At 42.3% G+C, this 17308-nt stretch overlaps 1 protein-coding gene across 1 annotated transcript in view; it reads left to right on the top strand.

The window, feature by feature from the left end:
• Window positions 1–17308, top strand: part of pou2f3 (POU class 2 homeobox 3) — a 258269-nt gene that overhangs the window by 204670 nt on the left and 36291 nt on the right. The window contains exon 9 of the mRNA XM_034177477.1: window positions 16599–16732. Within this exon, the coding sequence (XP_034033368.1) occupies window positions 16599–16732 (134 nt within the window). The remainder of the gene's footprint in view (window positions 1–16598; window positions 16733–17308) is intronic.

The following is a 17308-nucleotide window of genomic DNA, read 5'->3' as shown; positions in this document are numbered from 1 at the left end:
TTTCTCTGAGTAGTTGAGTTGTTTTTTTTAATAATATTCTCCAGACAACATTTTCTGGTGTGTTGCAGTTTCCCAGGTATCCCGTTCCTCCCCCACCACGCCCTGCCTTCTTCATCAAGTCTCCCTACATACTGTACTACCATTGGGGGCGCACAACTTGATTTTGCAGGAATTTTAGGAGGTTTGCTGACAAAGTAGAGAAGCTTGAATCTTCGACCGGACTGGGTTGCTTGACGTGAGGACGTTTCGCTTCAGATCGCAGAAGCTTCCTCAGCTAAAATTCTTGCTCTGGAAGTCTGACTTCTGTCTTGACTCTTGTAGAGAAGAATAACAGAAGCCAGCAAAAGCTGGAGTTTTAAACCTAACCAGACCCCTCCTCCCGAGAGGCTGACTGCTATTGGCTAGTGACTAACAACTGCTCTAATTAGCACCTATTGTGCTCTAGTTACTCTTTTGGAATGACTATGGATGGAGCGGCAGACGAGAAGAAACGCTGTGGCACAGCTCTGTGGCCCCCTCGGCTGGTTGGGAGGCCACAGCGGGGGCACCGTGCAGACACAAGCAGAGCTCGTCCCTGTAGGCCTTGAGACTTGCAGAGTCATCACATAATTTCTGAAGATGGCAGCTCTCTGTGTTGTAGCTGAAGGATGACAGAACTGGACTTTGGAACACTGCTGCTGCACAGTTCTGTAGCTGCAGAACTCCCCAGCCAGGTTGGCTGGCTGATACTGAAAGCACTGAAGAAGTCACACAGCATAAACCTTAAAATTCCTCCTGGCTTTTCTAAGTGATGGTAGATACAGTGCAAAAGATAGATGGTGGCATCTTCTACTCCCATCTTGGATTTCAAACAGGAGAGGGTCAAGTGCTGACTTAACCATCAGGTTAGCACATTCTTCTCTTTAGAGGTTAATGATGCCAAAGAGTGTCTCTGTGGCACTCTGAGCACTTGCCTGGATAACCTGTGTCTTCTATCTGCCAGACCCACTCGTGTTAACCTGCCTCACATGTGGCTCAATGAGACCCTGTGGTAGATGGTGACAGAAAATGCCACAAATCCAAAAATCCTGCTGATATCAAGCTGCCAAATGCTATTGTTAACCTTCTCATCCAGCATTTCTATTCCAAAGGTTGCCTTCTGTAATGACAAAGTCAGCAGTCTCACTGAAACAGCAAACCTCTCCTCAACCCACCAGCCCCTCCAGCTAACAAAAGCACAGTGAGCAAATGCTCTGATCCACTCAGTCTCAACCTGTTGTAACCACTGATTCAGATGACCCCAGTGCAGAGAAACACAGTGATGGCTTATTGTAAAAGCTCACAGATTTCTCCGTCTGACACCCGGGGCAGCCAACAATACCTTCAGTGCTCCTCCCCAAACCCCCCTCCCCCCGCCCAGGCCCAGACAAAATCACCATTCTGCACAAACTATGACTTTTTATATTTTAGGGCCCAGTCCCACTGGGGTTAATTGCGCATGAATTGAGTATACAAAGTACGGGTGTTCCTTGTCATCTGCAACAAAAGTGGCCAAAAATGACAAATATCCCAGTATGAATTACAGATATATTAATAATGTATAGCAAATATATGATGAACAATCACAGTTATATAACGCATGTAGTGAGAAAAGGCATCAGACACATTGAGATTATCACGGCAGTATTACGGGTGTATTATGAATGCATCGTGCACGTGTTGCACGTGCATGGCATCTGCATTGCGGTCATAAAAGAAGCGTACTCAGGCCGTCGGCGTCATTATTCACACCAACAATACAGCCTCTGGAGCATTTGCTGGACTTGGACAAGTTGATCACAGAGTTAATGTTCATGTTGTCATGCGAGGGTTAACTGTTCATGAGTTTGGGGAGCGGGAGGGGGGAAGCCGCTTGGGGTCGTGAGATGGTGTTTATTTATTTATTTATTATTTATTTTATTTATTTATTTTTTTGAATGTCTGAATGTTTAGATTTAATGTTTGCTGTTTCAGTTGAACTGAAAACTGACACTATGTATAAACAATGCATATGCATAGGAGGCAAGAGGCCAACAAATAAAACTAATGAACATTAGCGCCTCTCAGTATCGACATGGGAGTCTTTAGGCAAATCACAATTTGATTCCTTTAAGATTCATAGGGCTATGATTAGATTAGAAAATGATTATTATCTTGATGCATCTTTTTACCCTGCAGCATTTCTTTTTCCACACTGTCTGACGACTTGGTACTTTTTAATGCAAAGTGTTTGCAATGATGTAATGAACCTTAATGACTTCATTTTCAATACATTCTTTAACAGTTCAGCCATATTAACCCCTGCATGGTTCTCCTTCACTGAGTGTCAAACCCTGTTTGCCCCCCAGACCTCCCCCCTGTGCAAGTGTAAGCTCATGTGCACATGGGCTGTGTTGCATTGATGCACTTTGTGCTTGTGTCCAAACACTTAAAACAGGAACATGCATTTAGATCAGGAGTGGGCAACTTGTTCCAGAAAGGGCCAAGATGGTGCAGGTTTTCTTGGCAGCCACTGACTCCACCAGGTGATTTCACTGATTAATATCACTTTGAGCAGATGGAATCAGTTAATCAGGGTTAGGACAAGTTAGGACATGCCCAGCTCTCCACAATTTCTCTGATACTTACTGGACTGGTAAGCACTGAAAAGCACTGAAAGCCAAGATAGGCATGACCTAACTTATCCTCTGACACGCCGAAATGGAGGTGTTCAGCGAATCGGTCGTTACGCACAAAGCCTCCGCGCGGCTTTCCATGACAAAATCTCTTTCTCTGCCGGAAAATGGCTGATGTCCAGCTCTTGTGATAACCAGAGAAAGTGCACACGACGGTCTCATATCCACAGAGCCATCAGCTTAGAAATGATCCGGTGGTTTGTGCGGCTCGATGGTGGCTCGGAGCACGGCGCGCCGTGCGCCATTGTGGGCCATCCTTAAAGCTGTAGTAACAGTCCTTATTCTTGTGAAGCCCGTAAAATTTTCACCGAAAGCCAGATAAATTTTTCGAATGGTTTCCAGGTGCCAGTCTCTGACAGTTTCTGAAAAAATTCTGATGGAAGCCAAGATAGGCATGTCCTAACTTATCCTCTGACACGCCGAAACAGAGGTGTTCCATTGTCTCGCTCGATCAGCGAATCGGTCGTTACGCACAAAGCCTCCGCGCGGCTTTCCCTGACAAAATCTCTTTCTCTGCTGGAAAATGGCTGATGTCCAGCTCTTGTGATAACCAGAGAAAGTGCACACGATGGTCTCGTATTCACAGAGCCATCAGCTTAGAAATGATCCGGTGGTTTGTGCGGCTCGATGGTGGCTCGGAGCACGGCGCGCCGTGCGCCATTGTGAGCCATCCTTAAAGCTGTAGTAACAGTCCTTATTCTCTGTGAAGCCCTGACAATGAAAATCCGCCGAGGAGGCTGGACCACTCCTCCCACAAGGCGTGCTCACAGGCGAATGACACAACCGACAGGCGTGAAAAAACTCATGCATGCACATGAAGGTTCAAGCTTGGCTGATGCAAGTGCACGTGATTCAAATCCATATAGTTTTTGCAAAAAAATAAAAAGGTCGGATTCTTTTCTAACAGACCTCGTACAATACATACTCAGTACATATACAATACATCTCAAAACATAATACATTCTCAGTACATATAAAATACATACTCAAAACATACTCAATCTATGCGCTGTATATCCGTCGTTATCCGCTGAGAACCGCAACTGACGGGGTATTGTGGCTTGGCAGCGGACTGGGACAGTGTGTAAAACAGATATATATAGCGTGCCTATCACGTCCACATCACGGACTAAAATAAGATGTAGTGACTGCATACAGAGTGGCCGCGAATAAAGCCGTTGTATTACGTCAGCTTTGCATCTGATTTGCGGGCATTTTGCAAATGCACAACAAACACTCCACGTAAACCCAAACTACCATGGCAGACATCGACATACCTGCCAGTCAGTGCCAGTCAAGCTGTGTAAACTACGATGTAGTTATGGATCCCCAAAGACGTACAACCCCTGGAAAAAATTATGGAATCACCGGCCTCGGAGGATGTTCATTCAGTTGTTTAATTTTGTAGAAAAAAAGCAGATCACAGACATGACACAAAACTAAAGTAATTTCAAATGGCAACTTTCTGGCTTTAAGAAACACTATAAGAAATCAGGAAAAATAATTGTGGCAGTCAGTAACGGTTACTTTTTTAGACCAAGCAGAGGGAAAAAATATGGAATCACTCAATTCTGAGGAAAAAATTATGGAATCACCCTGTAAATTTTCATCCCCAAAACTAACACCTGCATCATATCAGATCTGCTCGTTAGTCTGCATCTAAAAAGGAGTGATCACACCTTGGAGAGCTGTTGCACCAAGTGGACTGACATGAATCATGGCTCCAACATGAGAGATGTCAATTGAAACAAAGGAGAGGATTATCAAACTCTTAAAAGAGGGTAAATCATCACGCAATGTTGCAAAAGATGTTGGTTGTTCACAGTCAGCTGTGTCTAAACTCTGGACCAAATACAAACAACATGGGAAGGTTGTTAAAGGCAAACATACTGGTAGACCAAGGAAGACATCAAAGCGTCAAGACAGAAAACTTAAAGCAATATGTCTCAAAAATCGAAAAATGTACAACAAAACAAATGAGGAACGAATGGGAGGAAACTGGAGTCAACGTCTGTCACCGAACTGTAAGAAACCGCCTAAAGGAAATGGGATTTACATACAGAAAAGCTAAACGAAAGGCATCATTAACACCTAAACAGAAAAAACAAGGTTACAATGGGCTAAGGAAAAGCAATCGTGGACTGTGGATGACTGGATGAAAGTCATATTCAGTGATGAATCTCGAATCTGCATTGGGCAAGGTGATGATGCTGGAACTTTTGTTTTGTGCCTTTCCAATGAGATTTATAAAGATGACTGCCTGAAGAGAACATGTAAATTTCCACAGTCATTGATGATATGGGGCTGCATGTCAGGTAAAGGCACTGGGGAGATGGCTGTCATTACATCATCAATAAATGCACAAGTTTATGTTGATATTTTGGACAATTGAAAGGATGTTTGGGGATGATGAAATCATTTTTCAAGATGATAATGCATCTTGCCATAGAGCAAAAACTGCAAAAACATTCCTTGCAAAAAGACACATAGGGTCAATGTCAACGAGCAGATCTGATTTGATGCAGGTGTTAGTTTGGGGGATGAAAATTTACAGGGTGATTCCATAATTTATTCCTCAGAATTGAGTGAGTCCATATTTTTTTCCTCTGCTTGGTCTAAAAAAGTAACCGTTACTGACTGCCACAATCTTTTTTTCTTGATTTCTTATAGTGTTTCTTAAAGCCAGAAAGTTGCCATTTGAAATGACTTTAGTTTTGTGTCATGTCTGTGATCTGCTTTTTTTCTACAAAATTAAACAACTGAATGAACATCCTCCGAGGCCGGTGATTCCATAATTTTTGCCAGGGGTTGTAATAGCTGCTGCCGTCCATCAATATACTGTAAATCCCCAGCTACAGAGAAGTCAGCCGTGGACCTCGGGTCTCCTTCAGGACTTTTATTTAACACCAATAAAAGGAAGAGTCGCTGTTTAGCCACAACTCACGCTGAAATCTCTATTTTCTCTGACACTCTCAAAAAAAAACCCATCTCATCTCAAACACCATCTCACAAACTCATGAACAGTTAATCCTCGCATTATCAACTTGTCCAAGTCCAGCAGTTGCTCCAGAGGCTGTATTGTTGGTGTGAATAGTGATGCCGAAAGGCCCAAGTGCACTTCTGTTATGACCGCAGTGCAGATGCCATGAATGCGTAACACGTGCGTGATGCATTCATAGTACACCTGTAATACTGCCGTGATAATCACAATGTGTCTGATCTGTTTCCTCACTACATGCGTTATACAACCGTGATTGTTCATCATATATTCACTATATACTATTAATATATCCATAATTCATACTGGGACATTTGTCATTTTTGGCCAATTTTGTTGTGGACGACAACAAACACCCGTAATTTGTGTACTCAATTCATGCGCAATTAATCCTCTCCCCAGTGGGACAGGGCCCTTAAGGAACTCTTATCTATGTATGGTTTTATATTAATTTATTTTATTTAAATTTTGCAACATTTGTTATCATTCCAGCACTTTGTTTTTCATTGTGTACTGGTATATCAGCGGTGGATGTATGAAACAGAATTTTGTTTTTATGTGAACGTAAAAATGAGAAGAATCTGTCACTCTATGTATCTCTGTAGCTGGAAAACACAATTAGCACAAATAATGTTCATAGACTTCATGTTCTGGTTGCTCATGTAGCCACATCTCGTATTATTAAAATGTCCAAAAAATGAGGTCGGCTTCATAGATAATTGGCAAAGCTTCTGGGGAAAACCTGGTCTTGTTAGGAGAGACGGCATCCATCCCACTTTGGATGGAGCAGCTCTCATTTCTAGAAATCTGGCTAATTTTCTTAAATCCTCCAAACCGTGACTATCCAGGGTTGGGACCAGGAAGCAGAGTTGTAGTCTTACACACCTCTCTGCAGCTTCTCTCCCCCTGCCATCCCCTCATTACCCCATCCCCGTAGAGACGGTGCCTGCTCCCAGACTACCAATAACCAGCAAAAATCTATTTAAGCATAAAAATTCAAAAAGAAAAAATAATATAGCACCTTCAACTGCACCACAGACTAAAACAGTTAAATGTGGTCTATTAAACATTAGGTCTCTCTCTTCTAAGTCCCTGTTGGTAAATGATATAATAATTGATCAACATATTGATTTATTCTGCCTAACAGAAACCTGGTTACAGCAGGATGAATATGTTAGTTTAAATGAGTCAACACCCCCGAGTCACACTAACTGTCAGAATGCTCGTAGCACGGGCCGAGGAGGAGGATTAGCAGCAATCTTCCATTCCAGCTTATTAATTAATCAAAAACCCAGACAGAGCTTTAATTCATTTGAAAGCTTGTCTCTTAGTCTTGTCCATCCAAATTGGAAGTCCCAAAAACCAGTTTTATTTGTTATTATCTATCGTCCACCTGGTCGTTACTGTGAGTTTCTCTGTGAATTTTCAGACCTTTTGTCTGACTTAGTCCTTAGCTCAGATAAGATAATTATAGTGGGCGATTTTAACATCCACACAGATGCTGAGAATGACAGCCTCAACACTGCATTTAATCTATTATTAGACTCTATTGGCTTTGCTCAAAAAGTAAATGAGTCCACCCACCACTTTAATCATATCTTAGATCTTGTTCTGACTTATGGTATGGAAATAGAAGACTTAACAGTATTCCCTGAAAACTCCCTTCTGTCTGATCATTTCTTAATAACATTTACATTTACTCTGATGGACTACCCAGCAGTAGGGAATAAGTTTCATTACACTAGAAGTCTTTCAGAAAGCGCTGTAACTAGGTTTAAGGATATGATTCCTTCTTTATGTTCTCTAATGCCATATAACAACACAGTGCAGAGTAGCTACCTAAACTCTGTAAGGGAGATAGAGTATCTCGTCAATAGTTTTACATCCTCATTGAAGACAGCTTTGGATGCTGTAGCTCCTCTGAAAAAGAGAGCTTTAAATCAGAAGTGTCTGACTCCATGGTATAACTCTCAAACTCGTAGCTTAAAGCAGATAACCCGTAAGTTGGAGAGGAAATGGCGTCTCACTAATTTAGAAGATCTTCACTTAGCCTGGAAAAAGAGTCTGTTGCTCTATAAAAAAGCCCTCCGTAAAGCTAGGACATCTTTCTACTCATCACTAATTGAAGAAAATAAGAACAACCCCAGGTTTCTTTTCAGCACTGTAGCCAGGCTGACAAAGAGTCAGAGCTCTATTGAGCTGAGTATTCCATTAACTTTAACTAGTAATGAGTTCATGACTTTCTTTGCTAACAAAATTTTAACTATTAGAGAAAAAATTACTCATAACCATCCCAAAGACGTATCGTTATCTTTGGCTGCTTTCAGTGATGCCGGTATTTGGTTAGACTCTTTCTCTCCGATTGTTCTGTCTGAGTTATTTTCATTAGTTACTTCATCCAAACCATCAACATGTTTATTAGACCCCATTCCTACCAGGCTGCTCAAGGAAGCCCTACCATTATTTAATGCTTCGATCTTAAATATGATCAATCTATCTTTGTTAGTTGGCTATGTACCACAGGCTTTTAAGGTGGCAGTAATTAAACCATTACTTAAAAAGCCATCACTTGACCCAGCTATCTTAGCTAATTATAGGCCAATCTCCAACCTTCCTTTTCTCTCAAAAATTCTTGAAAGGGTAGTTGTAAAACAGCTAACTGATCATCTGCAGAGGAATGGTCTATTTGAAGAGTTTCAGTCAGGTTTTAGAATTCATCATAGTACAGAAACAGCATTAGTGAAGGTTACAAATGATCTTCTTATGGCCTCGGACAGTGGACTCATCTCTGTGCTTGTTCTGTTAGACCTCAGTGCTGCTTTTGATACTGTTGACCATAAAATTTTATTACAGAGATTAGAGCATACCATAGGTATTAAAGGCACTGCGCTGCGGTGGTTTGAATCATATTTGTCTAATAGATTACAATTTGTTCATGTAAATGGGGAATCTTCTTCACAGACTAAAGTTAATTATGGAGTTCCACAAGGTTCTGTGCTAGGACCAATTTTATTCACTTTATATATGCTTCCCTTAGGCAGTATTATTAGACGGTATTGCTTAAATTTTCATTGTTACGCAGATGATACCCAGCTTTATCTATCCATGAAGCCAGACGACACACACCAATTAGCTAAACTGCAGGATTGTCTTACAGACATAAAGACATGGATGACCTCTAATTTCCTGCTTTTAAACTCAGATAAAACTGAAGTTATTGTACTTGGCCCCACAAATCTTAGAAACATGGTGTCTAACCAGATCCTTACTCTGGATGGCATTACCCTGACCTCTAGTAATACTGTGAGAAATCTTGGAGTCATTTTTGATCAGGATATGTCATTCAAAGCGCATATTAAACAAATATGTAGGACTGCTTTTTTGCATTTACGCAATATCTCTAAAATCAGAAAGGTCTTGTCTCAGAGTGATGCTGAAAAACTAATTCATGCATTTATTTCCTCTAGGCTGGACTATTGTAATTCATTATTATCAGGTTGTCTTAAAAGTTCCCTAAAAAGCCTTCAGTTAATTCAAAATGCTGCAGCTAGAGTGCTGACGGGGACTAGAAGGAGAGAGCATATCTCACCCATATTGGCCTCTCTTCATTGGCTTCCTGTTAATTCTAGAATAGAATTTAAAATTCTTCTTCTTACTTATAAGGTTTTGAATAACCAGGTCCCATCTTATCTTAGGGACCTCGTAGTACCATATCACCCCAATAGAGCGCTTCGCTCTCAGACTGCAGGCTTACTTGTAGTTCCTAGGGTTTGTAAGAGTAGAATGGGAGGCAGAGCCTTCAGCTTTCAGGCTCCTCTCCTGTGGAACCAGCTCCCAATTCAGATCAGGGAGACAGACACCCTCTCTACTTTTAAGATTAGGCTTAAAACTTTCCTTTTTGCTAAAGCTTATAGTTAGGGCTGGATCAGGTGACCCTGAACCATCCCTTAGTTATGCTGCTATAGACGTAGACTGCTGGGGGGTTCCCATGATGCACTGTTTCTTTCTCTTTTTGCTCTGTATGCACCACTCTGCATTTAATCATTAGTGATCGATCTCTGCTCCCCTCCACAGCATGTCTTTTTCCTGGTTCTCTCCCTCAGCCCCAACCAGTCCCAGCAGAAGACTGCCCCTCCCTGAGCCTGGTTCTGCTGGAGGTTTCTTCCTGTTAAAAGGGAGTTTTTCCTTCCCACTGTAGCCAAGTGCTTGCTCACAGGGGGTCGTTTTGACCGTTGGGGTTTTACATCATTATTGTATGGCCTTGCCTTACAATATAAAGCGCCTTGGGGCAACTGTTTGTTGTGATTTGGCGCTATATAAAAAAAAAATTGATTGATTATTAAGATCATAACAACTGCAATGTCAAGCAGGCATCTTGAAGCAACCTGATGATTATCTGAACAATACTGACAAGACTGCAGACATGTTTGAATTTTAAAAAGAGAAGACACCACATAAAATCAAAAATGACCGTATCTCCTCCACCATGATATTCATTTGGCCACTGAAAGGTTGCACATGGTTTTCCTGCTCCTTGTCGCTTCCAAAACCTTTCCGCATTCTTCCGCTGTTTGTTTTTGCAGCCTGCAGCCTTTCCTCATCCCTTCCCACCTTCTTGCCTTGAGGAAAAACCTGTTAAACTCCTCCATTTTTGTTTACTGTGTTGTCATCTTCCTGTGATGTGTTTTTGCTGCACTTAAATGATGTCACACAACAAACTTAGCTGACACAGCAATCGACACCCCACCTGTCAACTAGTACCTTTTGCAGTGGCTACAGAAACCGTACCAAAACCGCACAAAAACTTTCCATACCAAACGGTTACATTTCCGAACCAACCTGAGCTGTTCTGTTTGGTAGAAACAGAACAGCTCAGATTTTCATAAATCCTTACCTGCTGCAGGACTCTCCAGCATCTTCCTATGAGTACATGCTCACTCTGCTTAGGTGCATCATTTGTGTTCGAAGGCATGTCCAGCAGTGAAACAAGGGTACAGCAACTTGTCACCCCTGAATATTTGTAAAGATGAGGAGTCCTCAATGATTTGCACCACAGTTACCACATTCCGACTTTACCTTTCCATGAAGTGGATGTGATAATATGGTCAATTTATTTAGGAGAAAAAAAATCGACCTTTGAAAAATATACACTGAAAGAGAAGTAGACGTTTTGGTCAAATGTTTATTTCTTAGGAATTTTTCCCTGTAAAGCCAGTGGTAGCCAACTCCACCTACTTGAGATTTAATTCCCACTCTAAGTGGAGAAGTGTTCTGGTTCCTTTAATCCCTCGATGTTTGAAACCAGGTGTACTTGGTTTAAAGGGAAGGTTCGGTGGACAAACTTTGCTTTTAGAAGGATGTACCTCATGCTGATATTTGTTTGTTTGTCAGTCCTGTTGTTGTTGTTTTTTCTGTGTCCATCCCCTGTCTGTGTCTGTTGTCTGTTTTTTGTCATGGTATTATGTCTGTGCCCCATGGCTTGTTCTTTGTGTCAGTACTTGTCCTCTGCCACCACCTTGTGACTGTTCCTGGTGTTGTTATTGTCTAAGTCCCTGTGGGTTTTCATGTCTGTGCAACTGTCTTTGTCCTGGTCTATCTTTGGTTTTTACCTATGTCACTGTTCTGCAGTTTTGCTTCCAAGTTGTAGTTTGGTTTAAGTGTGTTTCTTTCTTGATTCTTTTATCTTGTTTGTGTTTCTATATTTATTGTAGTTAGTTCTTCCTCTTTTATTTTGGTGATCTTGCTTTCCTCATATGTTTTTTTGTCTTTCTTCATGTGTCTCTCCCCAGCTGTTGTCTATTTATAACACACCTGTTATCCGTTTGGTCATTAGTTCCTTTGTTTATATAGGCACCATTCCCTATTCCCTATTCCATCATTTAGTTGTCAGTTTCTTCTTGTTTAGTTCCTCCTGTGATTTTGTTGTAAGTATTTTGAGATTCTTTGTCACCTCCTGTTGTAGCTGCATTTAGTTTTTGAGTTTAGATTGTTTGTTGTCAGTACCTTCTTTGTTACCTGAATTTGGATTCTGCAGTGTGTTTGTTTTGTGACTCCCAGTTTTCCCCAATTATACTCATGTTTGATTGCTCTGCCTGCATATTTGGGTTCATTGTGACATTACAAAACATAACACAGAGGCCCTTTGCGACAATGTTCATTGAACTTGCCACATATATGTAGAAGGACACAGGAATTGCCAAAGTGACAACAGATTTATCTGTCACTGGGGTGATTTCCATCAAATCCATTTTTCACTCTGATTTTCATCACATTTGACACACGTGTGTCCACATCAGAGGAGAGTCCCTTAATTGAGGAGAGTGGCGTCATCGCTGAACATGGCGCCATTTTGGTTCCAGCTGCGCTGAACTACTAAATGAACCTTTTATGTTTTCATCCATTCATTCATTCATCTTCTACTGCCTAGTCCAATTAAGGGTCGCGGGGGGCTGGAGCCTATCCCAGCAACCATAGAACATGAGGTGGGGTACACCCAGGACAGGACGCCAGTCTGTTGCAGGGCCACAAACAGAGAAACAAACACAGACACACATAAGGACAATTTAAAGATTCCAGAACCGGAGCACCCGGAGGAAACCCACGCAAACACGGGGAGAACATGCAAACTCCACACAGAAAGGCCACGGGAATTGAACCCACGATCTTCTTGCTGTGAGGCAACAGTGCTAACCACTAAGCCACCGTGCTGCCCTTTATGTTTTCAACATTTTTTAAAAATCATTTAACCACATACAGCAACACATCCAGGTACAGGTGCTATCAAAATAAATATAAAAATAGTTAAGCTATTAAATTTACAATATATGATGATTTATTTAATTAATTCAAAGCCTGATTTATGCTTCTGCAGCTCTGTAACTCCATGTCATGCAATGATGTGCCTGACAGTTTTAAAGTTCTCCATCTCTGGATTATGATTTATTCTGTACCTATTTGTCCCTCAACAAGCTTTTGTTTCTACAATCATCATCTCCAATTCAAAGATACAATTTCCTCTTTTACTGACTTTGTGTTGTAAATGTGCAGACTTTTCTAATCCATTTGTAATCAGCGTGCGCACTTTAAAAACTGTTATGATGGCAGACGAAGGATTAAAAGCAGAAAAGTGTCAAATCACAGCCTTTTGGGTCTGATTTATGAGGTGCACGTCAGGCTGCGGGTTCGAGTCTGAACACAGTTTGAAAAAAATAAACGGCCATTTTTTTTTTTTTATCACAGAAATGACTCAGGTCCCACTTTCCACAAATCAGTGAGTGTCAGAGCTGAACTTCAATTTGTACCTCTGTTACTGTGCACGTCCAGACTGCTCGGGGTTTTTAATGGAAATACATTCTAATTGGACGGGACATTTTATCTGATGTGAGCAAAAATCCATTATACAAAAATCTGTTATATATGGTGTTTATTACTTGGAAAACAGTACAAAAACTTTGGGACTTTTTTTTGTCTGGTGACTGTGAATATCTGGTTTATACTGTGACAGTTTAGGTGAGTTTTACTGAACATGGGACTGAACAATAAATTGACCTCTCAAAGCTTTGATGATGAACTCTCTTCCATCCCACACGCTGACTTTATTTTCTAAATGTTTCTTCTGTTCAGATCTGCAGGGAATCTACATCTTGAAGCCCTTGTGTCTATTTGTGCCTCCAAATGCACAACAACCCGACATTTTCAGCAAATAAATAAATAAAATAGCTGATTTACATGCAGACACATTAACAGCCAACACTATTTTCTCATTCTTCTTTGAGTTCTGTGTGTCCTCCCTTATGTTCTGCGCGCAAGTGCTGACTTCGTTTTCGTATGCAGCCACATGCATAGTCTCATGCATGGCTGTCTCCCCTTGTCCCACTTAAGTTTGACTTTGGTGCTTTTCCTTCTGTTAACGTTTGCATGTGGTGTTTCTCTGCTGTCTCCCCAGTTTGTGTTCCAGCCCGGCCCATTTCCTTCGGGAACTCTGTTCCGTGTTGCTGCAGTTGCCATGCTCCAGACAGTGACTGATGATCCTCAGTTTTGAGAGCTTGGGAACATGAACATAACCATGGACTCTTAGTGTGGTCCTCTTCACACAGCCAGTCTGCTCTGTGTAGGCCTGATGTTGTTGTCAGATCTCAGAAGCTAAGCAGAGTGGGACGTGGTACTTGGATGGGTGACCTCTTCGGAAGACCACAGGCTGTGTGGGTTTCTCTAGGCAAAACTGCATTTGTGTCAGGAGGGGCAGCCAACATAACACTAAATAAAACAACATAAAAAACACCACATAAAAATAAAATGAAAACATAAAAATAAATAGAATGTGCCAAATCTTGATGTGGATCTGTGCTGGTTTAGCCATGGAGAAGTCAGACATTTGGGTGAGGGTCAAGGTGACTGAGGTCAATTGTCAGTTTTTTGTTTTTTCATTGTCTGCTGCTGGATCCAGTTCACAATTCTCCATCCTTGTCCAAGTCCTCTAACTCCTCCGGTTGGATCCTGAGTTATTTCCAAGCTAGCTGGGAAATACCCTGCTCAAAACACTGAAAACACATTAGACCTCAAAGGGGAAAAAGGTCATGTTGGATATCGTTCCTGATATGGACTTAATGTCTTAGGAACAAAAGGATGCCATTTGATGGAAATTCAAATAGTCAACCTGCAGAGGGCTGAATTCAAAGACACCCTAAAAATCTAAACAAAAAAAAAATTATGTAATTATGTGGCAGGCTTGTACATTCTGCCAAAATTTCATTGCAGTAACTCATAATGGTACTCAGGCATTTATACAGCCCCCATGTGCCTGAATACTTTGGGGCTCCTAATGAGGTGATGGATGGTGTCCTGGGGGATCTCCTCCCAGATGTGGACAAGGGCATCACTTAGCTCCTGGACAGTCTGAGGTGCAACCTGGCAGTGTTGAATGGACCGAAACATAATGTTCCAGAGGTGCTCTATTGGATTTAGGTCAGGTGAGCGTGGAGGCTAGTCAATGGTATTCTCTTCCAGGAACTGCCTACATGCTGTAGAAATGTGAGGCTGGATATTGTCAAGCACCAAGGGTGGACCCAGGACCCATTGCACCTGAGTAGGATCTGACAGTGGGTCCAAGGATTTAGATAACTAATAGCAGTCAGGGTGTCGTTGTCTAGCCTGTAGAGGTCTGTGGGTCCTTCCAGAGATATGCTTCCCCCAGACCATCACTGACCCACCACCAAATCGGTCCTGGTGATGGGTTAAGGACCTTCTACAGCCCTGTCCAGCTCTCCTAGAGTAACTGTCTGTCTCCTGGAATCTCCTGCATTCTCTTGAGACTCTGCTGGGAAACACAGCAAACCTTCTGGCAATGGCACATATTGATGTGACATCCTGGAGGTGTTGGACTACGTGTGTAACCTCTGAAGGGTCCAGGTACCGCACCACGCTGCCAGCAGTGACACTGACCCCAGCCAAATGCAAAACTACTGAAAAATCAGTCAGAAAAGATGAGGAGGGTGTTGTGTGGACCGCTGAAGAGGAGGTACTGCTGGCCCACCACCACCAGAGGGCGCCCTGCCTGGAGTGCGGGCTCCAGGCATCGGAGGGCGCTGTCGCCTCACAGGAGCAGCCAGGGTGACAGCTGTCACCCATCACCTGAGACAGCTGATATCAATCACCAGGGAGGTATATCAGCAGGACGGCATCTCCACCTCATTGCCGAGATATCGTTCTACCTTGAAGGTAACGTACCTCAGCTGGTTGTGAGATAATAACCCTTTGTTGCTTGAGCGTTTTTTGAACTCTTTATTCGACGAGAGGAGGAGGTGGTTTTCCACCGTACGTATTGCTGGGTGCACACGCACCCACTTCTAACTGTGTTTGCTCCTCGCCAGCAGTACCAGATCCGACACGCGGAGGCAGTGGCCACCTGGGAGTTCGGGACTTGGCGGCTCCAGTATTCCCGGGGTTCGGTGGCGGAGGAAATCGTGTGGTTCCGGTTCGGCTTCGGACTGATGTCTCCTATCTTTGAGCCTGCCCACATGACATCTTGTATTTGACTCACTATTGTAATCTGTTGTTGTTGTTGTGCATTTTCACAACAGTAAAGTGTTGTATTTGGCTTTATCCATTGTCCGTTCATTTGCGCCCCCTGTTGTGGGTCCGTGCTCCTACACTTTCCCCGACAGAGGGGAAAAAATGTCAGTGGTCTTCACCTGTAAAGCCATTCTTGATTTGGGTGTTGTGTCATTGTTGCCCCCTATTGCACCTGTTATTAATTTCATTAACATAAAAGCACCTGAAACTGAATAATAACCTCATCTGATACTTAACTGACCAGATCAATATCCCAGAAGTTAAATTGACTTGATGCTATATGCTGATTAAAAAGTGTTCCTTTAAATTTTTTTAAGCATCATATTATCCTTCTGGTGTTTCCTGGGTCTTCCCAGGGCCTCCTCCAAGTTGGAAATGCCTGAAGACCTCCTGAGGGAGACTATCAGGGAGCATACTCACCAGACACTCAGACCACCTCAACTGGCTTGTTTCGATGTGAAGAAGCAGTGGCCCTACTCTGAGTCCCTCCCGGATCGTCCCTGCAACTGTCAGATTGCCATAGCCATTACTCTCTTCATGCCCAAGGGTTCTATGACATAGTTACCTGAAAAGGAGTCAAATCTTTCAGAAATGCATAAATTTTCATGGTCTGGTACATCATCAGTGCAAAGTGATAACTGAAGTAGAATATTGATAAAAATGTTTGAAGGAGTATTCGTGTAGACTGTGGACATCCCAGGTGAGTGTCACAGGGTGATGTGACATCTGCCGAACATTACCATTCTACCCCTTCCAACACTTTTATAGCATGAAGTGAAGTTCTTGATGTTAATCATTTTTGACTGAGGTCCATGCCACACTTGTCTTCCTTTTAGAGAACTCTCCTTCTGACTCAATGAACAGCCCCACCTCTCTGATGCCCCTGATGGAAGGCTATGGACGCAAACGGAAAAAGAGGACAAGCATTGAAACAAACATCAAGTTGACTCTGGAGAAACGGTTCCTTGACGTGAGTTGATAACTGTGAATCAAAGGAGTTTTCAGTCTGCCTAAATGATCTGTGCACCCTTCACAATTTAGGACATGTTTCAGTTTATTTATGCAGCAAAAAATCACAGCAAAAGTCACCCCAAGGTGCCACAACACATGAGCAAAGCTGAAACCTTACCCTGCCTGTGAGCAAGCACATATTTAGACCAGAATCAGTCGGTGGACCATCGATAAAACAAAACCTTGAGCAAAACAAATGTTGGCACAAAACAACCACATACAGCCCAGAGTTCACAATGACAGGAGGCCTGAAGGAACATGTTCTTGTGGTGGACCATGTCTGACCTTTGTTGTGTCTCCTAATGGATCATCTCGGGGGTTCCTACACCACGATTTCTGTTGAGTGAAATATCCATGTTATTTAATGTTGTATGCTAACAGAGTTTGCACTTTTCACAGCAACTGGTAGCTTTATGATATTAAGTTAATCCATGATTACTAAGGAAATTAGTCATAATTAGTGGTCATAATTTTTACACAGGTTTTGAGAACCACCACTCACTCCCCAAAAATATGATTTAATAACCCTCCATGC

This window comes from Thalassophryne amazonica, chromosome 9 (genome assembly GCF_902500255.1).
Source record: "Thalassophryne amazonica chromosome 9, fThaAma1.1, whole genome shotgun sequence".
NCBI lineage: Eukaryota > Metazoa > Chordata > Actinopteri > Batrachoidiformes > Batrachoididae > Thalassophryne > Thalassophryne amazonica.
This window is presented reverse-complemented; position numbering and strand designations above follow the sequence as displayed.